At 48.7% G+C, this 11,181-nt stretch overlaps 1 protein-coding gene across 1 annotated transcript; it reads left to right on the top strand.

The window, feature by feature from the left end:
- Positions 1-359: 359 nt before the first annotated feature.
- On the top strand, positions 360-1,794 carry LOC125521657 (uncharacterized). Its single transcript, XM_048686712.2, has one exon. It carries the CDS (start codon positions 691-693, stop codon positions 1,285-1,287), a length of 597 nt encoding a protein of 198 aa, XP_048542669.2. The 5' UTR covers positions 360-690; the 3' UTR covers positions 1,288-1,794.
- The last annotated feature ends 9,387 nt before the right edge of the window (positions 1,795-11,181 follow it).

The raw sequence follows: 11,181 nt of genomic DNA, 5'->3' as shown, positions 1-11,181 counted from the left end.
TAGGTTGGTAGGAACAACATTCTTGAGCCGCTCTGATCGGTGCTAGTAATTAAGTATATATTTAATCACCGTCCTTAAACAAACTGTAGTTGCATCTTGCACGGAGGGAATGGGGGGTGGAGAGGGCAGGAGCAGGGTGCAGAGAAATTAACCCTGGGGCAGTGAAAAATGCATGCTCCGGCCCCTACTGCCTGCCTGCCTGCCGCCATCCGTCTGATCTGATCCACGAGAGAGAGGGAGAGAGATGGAAGATGGAAGCTTTAGGAGGCGGCTGCATGCGATCTACTTACTCTCATGTTCAAGAGTTTCACCACCCCCACAATCATTTGTGCCACCCTCGCTCTCTCTCTCTCTCTCTCTCTCTCTCTCTCTCATGATCTATTTAACATGCGCCCGCCCTTTTGCTTGTTGCCTGCATATAATTCTGTTCCTCGCTACGCTTGCTTCTCCTTTACTTATTTAGCCAGGCTACCCTCCATCATCACCTCCACGACGCCTGCCTCCATCCTTTCTCAAGCTACTACAAAAGACCACACACAAGCAAGCAAGCAAGCAGAGTCACATCACACCACTGGCCTGGCTAGCTCCCCACCTCACCTCGGGCAATTCTCTCTCGCATAAACTATTTCTTGGATCCTCGAGAGAGGATCTAGAGCAGCAGCAGTGGGATCTGCGCGCTCACCAGCTATCATGGGCCTCGACGCCGCGGAAATCTCTGAATTGGCGGCGCTCCGGCCGATCCACACGGCCGTGAGCGGCGCCCGGGCCACCCAAGTGCCAGGGGCGGTCGACGATGACGCTGCCGACACCGGCTGCGTCACACCCAAGGCGAGCGGCGGGCGATCGGCCGCTGCAGGAGGTGCGGACGACGGCGACGACGCTGCCGCCGACAACGGCTGCGTCACGCCGAGGGCGAGTGGCTCCCTGGCCATGCTGCCCATCGCGCCACTGCTGCAAGACGACCGCGCCGACGTCGGCTTCGCCACGCCGCTGGCCACGGGTGGGGTAATTAGTCCGCGAGACGGCTGCGCCGCTGCCGGCGACGAGAACAGCTTCACCACGCCGACGACGGCTGACAGTGCGCTGTTGCCGGCCACTGTGTGCCCGCCGGCGCCGCGGAAGTCGGCTCCGGAGCCGACGAGGAAGCGTGCGCCGCTGCAGCAGCGGCTCTTCTACCCGGTGCCGCACGACCTGGCCACCGTGTTCATGGCCGTGCCGCAGTGCCCGCCGCCCGCCAAGAAGATGCGGGCGCACGCCGTGGGGTCATCCGCGCCGCTAGTCACGTGAGAGGCGCAATTCGCGCACACACATCATCTGTCTCGTTCATGTACTTCAGTACTTCACGTGTATATGCTGCTGCTGCGCGCCATTGTCGCGACCGCGAGTGGACGAAGGAGTTCTTCAGAGAAGCGGAAGCAAGCAAGTCCACACACGAGCAAGGGCTCTCGAGCGGACGAGTGCGCAGAAAATATGTTGTAGTTGAATCACTCAACTCCCCTCGGCTCCTCTGAGATGTGCGTCAAACACACACGGAACTACTACTACTCTACTAGCACTCAAGTTTAGCTCAACCACTCAGCCAGCTCTCTCTCTCTCTCTCTCTCTCTCTCTCTCTCTCTCTCTCTCTCTCTCTCTCTCTCGTTTCTCGCATGTACAAAATACACGAGCTGTTTTGGTGACTAGCTAGCTTGCTGCCTCACACGGTCAAAGTCCGTTCTACTGTCGATGCGCTACAAGTTTGCCTTATAGTCCATCCGTCTCAAAATAAATGATAGGCATACATGGCCATTTGTATTTGTAGGCTTTCCGCTTTCCTAAACTGACATAAACATGGAGTGTTGCTAGATCTCAGTTAACTTAACCAAGTCTCAGTCAATTGACACAACATGTAAAAAATAAGAAAAAAATTGTACGGATCTCAACATAAGATCTCACGATATAGCATCGACTGAGACTTCGTTAAATCTCAGGCATTTCTATCCGATCCTCTAAAAATAGCGGAGTATCCGACGGAATAAACCCTTAGTAGAGTATTCTTACTCTGCTAAGTTTTCGTCGGACCTAACTGATCCCTTCTATATAGCAAAGTAATTTTTTCATTTCCATTTCATTTTCGGCCACCGAAACACATTTCTTTGCTTCTTTATTTCATTCAATTACATTTTGATATATTGGAGTACATAATTCACCAATTCTTCGCTACGAGAGCAAAACCAAAGAAAACAAGAACAACAATTAGACACTTCAAAAGATATTCAACTTTCATAACTGCTCCCACTAGTTGGATTAATATCTTCTCTATGTCTTCATCATTGATTCTCTCTATTGGCTTCTCGAGCTTGCACACTTCTTTCCTCTTCGATGCTCAAGAATTCGACGTTGCTTCGCATCTAGTGTCATCTCTAGCCTTTATTCTAGCAACGTGTGCACGAGCATCTATCAAATTTTGTGCTATCAATAGATCAATGTAATTTCCTTTCCAATACAAAAACTTGCATCCATCCTACACACAAATTTGAGCAAACAATGGGATATCGAAATTGCGCTGGATCTGGTGACGATCAAAAGAAGCACGTACCCTATTTTTTTGCATTTGAAGGACACCCATCCGGGATGTTCGGGTATGGTGGCCAGAAACTGGGCGCACCACCTGCTGGAGGCAGTCGTCGCACTTTATGACTGACAACGGTGAGCCGATGAGCCGCTGGGCCAGCACCGAGCCCGGGTGATGGCCGGGCGTGTCTGTGTCGGCGAACCACCGATAGGAGAGATCCAAGTAGCTAGAGGCAGAGTCAATACCTGCATGTGGCGTGGAGGCATTGCAGTGGCTGTGCAGTCCGGTACCCGGCCAATCCATGGCAAGGCGCAGTCGCCAGCGGTCAGAAGCGCCAAATCCAATGGCGGTAGCCGCAGATCTGCGCCGGCGAGGGGGCGAGGGAGGCACAAATCCGAGTGATCAAGGCCCGTGGCGTAGCCTACGGAGTGTCCTTGGTGGCCGGCGGGGAGGGACAACGTGGGAGTGGGGTGCGGGAGGCAGAGGAGGAGATGATATTTTTACTCAGCCGCCGAACGATGGAATAAATATAGGAAGGTGCGGTACGGCTGAGGATAATTTATCCTCTACTAGCGCCGATTGGGTATCGGCTTGGTGGCGGTTAGAGTAGTAAACCAAATTTTTATTTTTCTAACCGAATATATAGAATCAGTTAGAAATGGCCTCAATCGACTAAGATTTAGCAATCCCCGCAAGCACATTGAGTTGCTTTACTAATGGACAACGCGTGCCTAGCTAGCTTACTTGCATACTACCCACATGACTAGATTTGTGCGGTCAATCCAAAGTCCAACTTTACTTCTGCAATTGCTTCAACACTTTCTACTATGACAATCACCAGTCAAGCCATCTTGTTCTTTTGTCGTTTGGTGGTCTACGAATTAGGATGTAATTTTTATTATTTCTGGTATTCGTTGTACTGCCATGATTGAATATAAATAGTTGAAAAGTTTTCTCGCAAAAAAAGAAGCTTTAGGCAAGTTGTACTTGCTTTAGTCAAGACATGCGAGATAGTGGTTAGAGGAGAGAAAGATGAATATGGCAGGTGGACCCACATAGTCAGTGAGAGTAGAGAGTGATCCCGACTGGGATTGTTACTTTCCGGACGTGTCAAACAGGTATAATAAACTGATCCAAGGTTGAGATAAAACTAGAATGACTGAGTACAGGGTGCCGATTTCAGGGGTTGAGAGGTTAGGGTTTAATCTCAACAATCCGTATGAATTCAAGGTTCAAAACAGAGTACACTCACCGGTGGAATGTTCTTGAGCGTGACGAAGATGTGTTGGTTGGTCTGACCTCTGACAAAAGAACATGTGATTTCCTGCGTCCCAAATCTGCCTTCGCTAAAATGACGGTTTGCCAGACTTGGTTATGGAGCTGTGTCGGTGGCAGTAAATCCCAAATGTCTAGTCTCTAGTCCGTCGATGGCGGTGCTACTGGCGAGTGGCGAGCCGCTGCCAAATTCGTAGGGCAAGAGGTGGTTCGTGGTTTCTAGTTCTCTACCACCTCGCAAAGGCAGCGTGGGCAAATGTCGGGTCCGACCGACAGCCGGCGCTCGCTCGTCGGGCCGCGGCTCCCTGCTCGGCACGTGATTTGCCACGGCTCGGATCCGGCCACCACCCTGCGCTGACGGGGCCACGACGCACCCGTACGTAGGAAGATGAACGGCTAGCTCACGTACGTGCCGCGCGGCGCATACGGCGCCGCAGTCGTTGTGGCGCTTGGCCTTTTCTGCACGTACGTAAGTACGTACGTACGCCGTGCCCATGCCCATGCACAGTAATGTATTGTACCCCTACTTCGCAGTTTGGACGCCAGCGAGCCGGCGACCACGCGCCGAGAGTGCGTACGTACGCGGCAGCAGTGACCGCACTACGTGCCGCGCAGTGCCAACGGGGCCGGCGACGACGGCCGGCCGTTGTGGGGCAAGTAACTTGGAAGATCATTGCAGTTTGCAGAGAACCCAGAGATCGATCATCTGCGGATCATTGTGGTTGTGCGCCTCGCTATGCATCAGCGTTTTGGTGCTTACTTGCTTACCATCTCCTGATGGCAGAGCCAGCATGTTATTTGACATATCTTTAGACTTTAGGCACACGTACGAATTTAATTTTAATTTTGTGGCACGGAAGGGGTATAGCTTTCCGTGCACGAGCTCGTGGTGAAGTCATTGTCACTTGCCAGACAGGGGTTTGGTCGATCGTGACTGGGATATATTGCGTGGAAAAAATTGGATTATCTTTGGTACGGAGGGAGCACGTTGTCTCTTGACGTGACAAGTTTAATTAGGTAGGTCCTAATCTCGTAGGTCCATTTTCAAATCAAGCTAAGAAAAGGGGTATTATCAATTTTTCAAACTTTTGTGAGGCCTCTAAATTAGCTTTGGTGGTTGGCCCACCCAGCAGTGGCTGACAGCGACATTGATCGATCCTCTATGAGTGGCTGGCAGTGGCACATCGTTGCACAGCGCCGCCTGCCACCTTCTTTGAGAAAGAGGATGAATATTGCACTGCACACTGTATTACTCATCGAGAGAGGTTACATATAGCCGGGGCCTTCCACAAGATCAGGCACGCAGGCCATGAGCTAGTCGTGGAGGTTAAGATCCTAGAAAGTAGGAGTCAGGTACAAGAGTTACAATGGTACAATACATGACATGTTAACACCCCCCCCCCCCCCCCCCCCCCGGGCGCAGTCGGAACTCCGTCCGGATGGATGTTCAGACTGGACCGGAACTCTTGAAACACCACCGATGGAAGGCCTTTGGTGAAGACATTGGCGAACTGCGATCCGGATGGCACATGAAGTACACGAGCTTCGCCCAGGGCAACCCGATCGCGGACGAAGTGAAGGTCGATTTCGACGTGTTTAGTCCGCTGGTGTTGAACTGGGTTGCTACACAGGTAGGTGGCGCTGATGTTGTCGCAGTACACAACAGTGGCATGCGATGGTGGAAGGTGAAGCTCATGCAGAAGTTGGCCAAGCCAGGTTGTTTCAGCGACGCAGTTGGCGACAGCGCGGTATTCCGCTTCTGCGCTGGAGCGAGACACGGTATGTTGGCGCTTAGAGGATCATGAAATCAGATTGGGCTCGAGAAACACACAAAACCCAGATGTGGACTTCCTGGTGTCAGGGCAGCCGGCCCAATCAGCATCGGAGTATGCCACAAGATCGCAAGTGGAGGAGCGATAGAACCGGAGGCCATAGTGCGATGTGCCTTGGAGGTAGCGGAGGATGCGCTTCACGAGCTGCACGTGGGAGGAGCGAGGAGCGTGCATGAAGAGGCATGCTTGCTGAACCGCATAGGAAATGTCGGGCCTGGTGATGGTGAGATACTGGAGAGCACCGGCGAGGCTGCGGTAGTGGGTAGGATTGGCAAGTAGATCACCATCATGAGCGGATGCTTTGGACTTGGTGTCGACGGGGGTGGAAATAGGTTTGCAATTCAGCATGTTGGCGCAGTCCAAGATTTCAAGCACGTATTGCTGCTGGGAAAGGAAGAGCCCAGAGGAGGTGCGAGTGACATTCACACCAAGGAAGTGGTGGATATCTCCAAGGTCGGACATGGCAAATTCTGCTTTGAGGGAGGAGATGACAGAGTGTAACGTAGTGGAGGAGTTGCCAGTGAGGATGATGTCATCTACGTAGAGAAGAATGTAACCAACGGAATTGCCATGGTGAAAAATGAACAAGGAGGTGTCACACTTGGATGATACAAAACCCAAGGAGAGGAGATAAGACTTGAACCGCAAGAACCATGTGCGAGGAGCCTGCTGCAAGCCGTATAGAGACTTGTTGAGGAGGTAAACATGGTTGGGAAAGGAAGGATCAACAAAACCCGCCGGTTGAGCACAATAAACAGTCTCACCAAGATCGCCATGTAAGAAGGCATTTTTGACATCCAACTGGTGGATCGGCCAGGACTGAGCGGTGGCAATGCTGAGAACAACGCGGACGGTAGCTGGCTTGACCACAGGACTGAAGGTCTCCATATAATCGACACCCTCTTGCTGCGTGAAACCCCGGAGCACCCAACGAGCCTTGTACCGAGCGAGGGAGCCAGTAGCGTCAAGCTTGTGCCGAAAAATCCATTTGCCAGTGACCACATTGACACCTGCAGGCCGAGGAACCAAACACCAAGTTTTGTTCTTTATCAAATCATTATATTCATCGAGCATAGCATCATGCCATTTTTTGTCTTTGAGGGCGGATTTGTAAGTGGTTGGGAGGGGGGAGATAGTAGGTGAAGTGGTCAGGGTGAAAAGGCGCTTGGGCTGAGCAAAGCCGTGCTTGGCACGAGTTGTCATTTTATGTGAATTGATTGGTGGCGGAACGGGGAGTACGGGGTGACGTGGAGGAGAAGGAGTGGCGGGCGCGCGGTGGGAGGTAGATGCGGTGGGGTCCGGGTCAGGCGCAGGGGGAGCGGGAGGCGATCCGATGCGGACGGGCGATCCGAGTGATCGGGTGGCAGGGGAATCTGGCGCGGGCGAGCCGGGGAGTCCGCGTGGGTGGGAGTGGGACCGGTGGGGGAAGTGGTCGGGGTAGTGGGCTGGCAGGAAGAGGCGTGGGAGGCGGGGGTTGGTGGATCGGCGAACGAGGTGGATGCGAGGGGCAGGTCTACGGCCAAGGTAAGCTGGGCGGGGATCCCGGAGAGGATTGCATGCAGGCGTTGAAGAGGGGAGGGATCTTCTGTGGCCGGTGTGGCTGGGGAAGAAGGTGGTGTATAGGGAAAAATGGTCTCATCAAAAATGACGTGACGAGAGACAATTACTTTGCGCGTCAGGAGATCGAAACAACGATAACCTTTGTGTTCTAAGGGGTAGCCGAGGAAGACACATCGTGTGGATCGTGGGGCGAGCTTGTGCGGGCTGGTGGCATAGAGGTTTGGAAAACATAAGCAGCCAAATACATGTAGATGATCATAGGTAGGGGGAACACCGGTAAGGAGAGAGAAGGGGGTGTGAGGTGCAGTTTTGACGGACGGACGGCGATTGAGGAGATAGGTGGCGGTGTGTAAACCTTCGACCCAAAATGGTGGGGGTACATTGGCTTGGAGAAGAAGGGTGCGGACAATATCGTTCGTGGTGCTAAGCATACGTTCTGCCTTGTCGTTCTGGGGGGAAGTATGTGGACAGAGAGACGGGAGATGATGCCGTGGGTTGAGAAGAAAGTGCGAAGAGAGGTGTTGATGAACTCGTCGCCGTTGTCACATTGCATGCATTGAATAATCGTGTGAAATTGTGTATAGATGTAGGAGAAGAAGCGTTGGAGGGTGAGGGACGTGTCGGATTTGTGACGGAGAGGAAAAGACCAAAAATAATGAGTAAAGTCATCCAGTATAATGAGATAATAAGCATAGCCCGAAAAGCTTACAACTGGTGACGTCCAAAGGCCACAATGAATCAGCTGAAATGGTGCAGTAGTACACTTATTGGAATGGGAAAAAGCTAAACGAGGTTGGCGCCCTAGTTGGCACGAGGTACAAGGGGAGTGAACACTTTTATTATAGTCTGGTAAAAAATGGGAAAGTGAAGTGATACGTCTTCAACGTATCTATAATTTTTGGTTGCTCCATGCTATATTATCTACTGTTTTGGACATTATTGGGCTTTATTATCCACTTTTATATTATTTTTGGGACTAGCCTATTAACCGGAGGCCCAGCCCAGAATTGTTGTTTTTTTGCCTATTTTAGGGTTTCAAAGAAAAGGAATATCAAACGGAGTCCAAACGGAATGAAACCTTCGGGAATGTGCTTTTCTCAACGAACAAGACCCAGGAGACTTGGACCCTACGTCAAGAAACAAAGGAGGAGGCCACGAGGTAGGGCGCGCCTACCCCCCCCCCCCCGGGTGCGCCCTCCACCCTCGTGGGCCCCCTATTGCTCCACCGACGTACTCCTTCCTCCTATATATACATACGTACCCCCAAACGATCAGATACGGAGCCAAAAACCTAATTCCACCGCCGCAACTTCTTGTATCCACGAGATCCCATCTTGGGGCCTGTTCCGGAGCTCCGCCGGAGGGGGCATCGATCACGAAGGGCTTGTACATCATCACCATAGCCCCTCCGATGAAGTTTGAGTAGTTTACCTCAGATCTACGGGTCCATAGTTATTAGCTAGATAGCTTCTTCTCTCTTTTTGGATCTCAATACAATGTTCTCCCCCTCTCTTGTGGAGATCTATTCGATGTAATCTTCTTTTTGCGGTGTGTTTGTTGAGACCGATGAATTGTGGGTTTATGATCAAGTCTATCTATGAACAATATTTGAATCTTCTCTGAATTCTTTTATGTATGATTGGTTATCTTTGCAAGTCTCTTCGAATTATCAGTTTGGTTTGGCCTACTAGATTGATCTTTCTTGCAATGGGAGAAGTTCTTAGCTTTGGGTTCAATCTTGCGGTGTCCTTTCCCAGTGACAGTAGGGGCAGCAAGGCACGTATTGTATTGTTGCCATCGAGGATAACAAGATGGGGTTTTCATCATATTGCATGAGTTTATCCCTCTACATCATGTCATCTTGCTTAAGGCATTACTCTGTTTTCATTAACTTAATACTCTAGATGCATGCTGGATAGCGGTCGATGAGTGGAGTAATAGTAGTAGATGCAGGCAGGAGTCGGTCTACTTGTCTCGGACGTGATGCCTGTATACATGATCATACCTAGATATTCTCATAACTATGCTCAATTCTATCAATTGCTCAACAGTAATTTGTTCACCCACCGTAAAATACCTATGCTCTTGAGAGAAGCCACTAGTGAAACCTATGGCCCCCGGGTCTATCTTCACCATATTAATCTTCCAATACTTAGTAATTTCCTTTGCTTTTTTACTTTGCTTTTATTTTACTTTGCATCTTTATCATAAAAATACCAAAAATATTATCTTATCATATTTATCGGATCTCACTCTCGTAAGTGGTCGTGTAGGGATTGACAACCCCTTATCGCGTTGGTTGCGAGGATTTATTTGTTTTGTGCAGGTGCAAGGGACTCGCCCGTAGCCTCCTACTGGATTGATACCTTGGTTCTCAAAAACTGAGGGAAATACTTACGCTACTTTGCTGCATCATCCCTTCCTCTTCGGGAAAAACCAACGCAGTGCTCAAGAGGTAGCAAGAAGGATTTTTGGCGCCGTTGCCAGGGAGTCTACGCAAAAGTCAATATACCAAGTACCCATCACAATCCTTATCTCCCACATTACATTATTTGCCATTTGCCTCTCGTTTTCCTCTCCCCCACTTCACCCTTGCCGTTTTATTCGCCCTCTCTCCCTTTATCCTCCCTCTCTTTCTCTATTTGCCTCTTTTTGCCCGCTTGATTTTTGTTTGCTTGTGTGTTGGATTGCTTGCTTGTCTCGATGGCTCTTCCCCGATTTGGTGATCTTCACCTTAAAAGGTTACAAGAAATAAAAAACAACATTAGGTGTTTTATGGTCTTGCAATTCGAGCATAATAGTTTCTTTAGAAACGAGCTTAAGGAACAAAAAAGTTTTTTGAGTTTTATGAATAAAGAGCTCGATGATATGTCTAAAGAATTTGATGGTTTAAGATCCCAAATTGCTCATCTTGAGAAATTGACCGCTGAAATTTCGGATAAGCAAGCCACCTTAGTTAATAGGATGGCCGCTAAACCGGATTTCTATGAAAATAAAGATGAAGATCTAAAAGTTATTGATGTGTCCCCTATTAAATCTTTGTTTTGCAATATGAATCTTAATAATGATGGGACTGAATATGATCCACCTTTACCTAGAAGACGTTCCAAGAATTCGGAGTTTTTAGATCTTGATGCTAAATTTGAGAAAAGTGGGATCGAAGAAATTAAAACCCTAGATGTTGCTAAACCCATTATTTTGGATTTCAAGGAATTTAATTATGAAAATTGCTCTTTGATTGATTGTATTTCCTTGTTGCAATCCGTGCTAAATTCGCTTATAGTCAAAATAAAGCGTTCACTAAACATATCGTTGATGCCTTAATGCAATCTTATGAAGAAAAACTTGAATTGGAAGTTTCTATCCCTAGAAAACTTTATGATGAGTGGGAACCAACTATTAAAATTAAGATTAAAGAACATGAGTTCTATGCTTTATGTGATTTGGGTGCTAGTGTTTCCACGATTCCAAAGACTTTGTGTGATTTTTTAGGTTTCCGTGATTTTGATGATTGCTCTCTAAACTTGCACCTTGCGGATTCCACTATTAAGAAACCTATGGGAAGAATTAATGATGTTCTTATTGTTACAAATAGGAATTATGTTCCCATAGATTTTATTGTTCTTGACATAGATTGCAATCCTTCATGTCCTATTATTGTTGGTAGACCTTTCCTTAGAACGATTGGTGCAATTATTGATATGAAGGAAGGAAATATTAGATTCCAATTTCCATTAAGGAAAGGCATGGAACAATTTCCTATAAATAAAATTAAATTACCATATGAATCTATTATGCGAGCCACTTATGGATTGCCTACCAAAGATGGCAATACCTAGATCTATCCTTGCTTTTTATGCCTAGCTAGGGGCGTTAAACGATAGCGCTTGTTGGGAGGCAACCCAATTTTGTTTTTATTCCTTGATTTTTGCTCATGTTTAGTAATAAATAATTTATCTA

This window comes from Triticum urartu, chromosome 7A (genome assembly GCF_056163025.1).
Source record: "Triticum urartu cultivar PI428250 chromosome 7A, HENAU_Tu73, whole genome shotgun sequence".
Taxonomy (NCBI): domain Eukaryota; kingdom Viridiplantae; phylum Streptophyta; class Magnoliopsida; order Poales; family Poaceae; genus Triticum; species Triticum urartu.
The sequence above is the reverse complement of the archived record's forward strand: the minus strand, read 5'-3'. Positions and strand labels throughout refer to the sequence as shown.

Coding starts and splice junctions, on each gene's coding strand:
- LOC125521657 (XM_048686712.2), top strand. CDS start 691: ATGGGCCTCGACGCCGCGGAAATCTCTGAATTGGCGGCGCTCCGGCCG.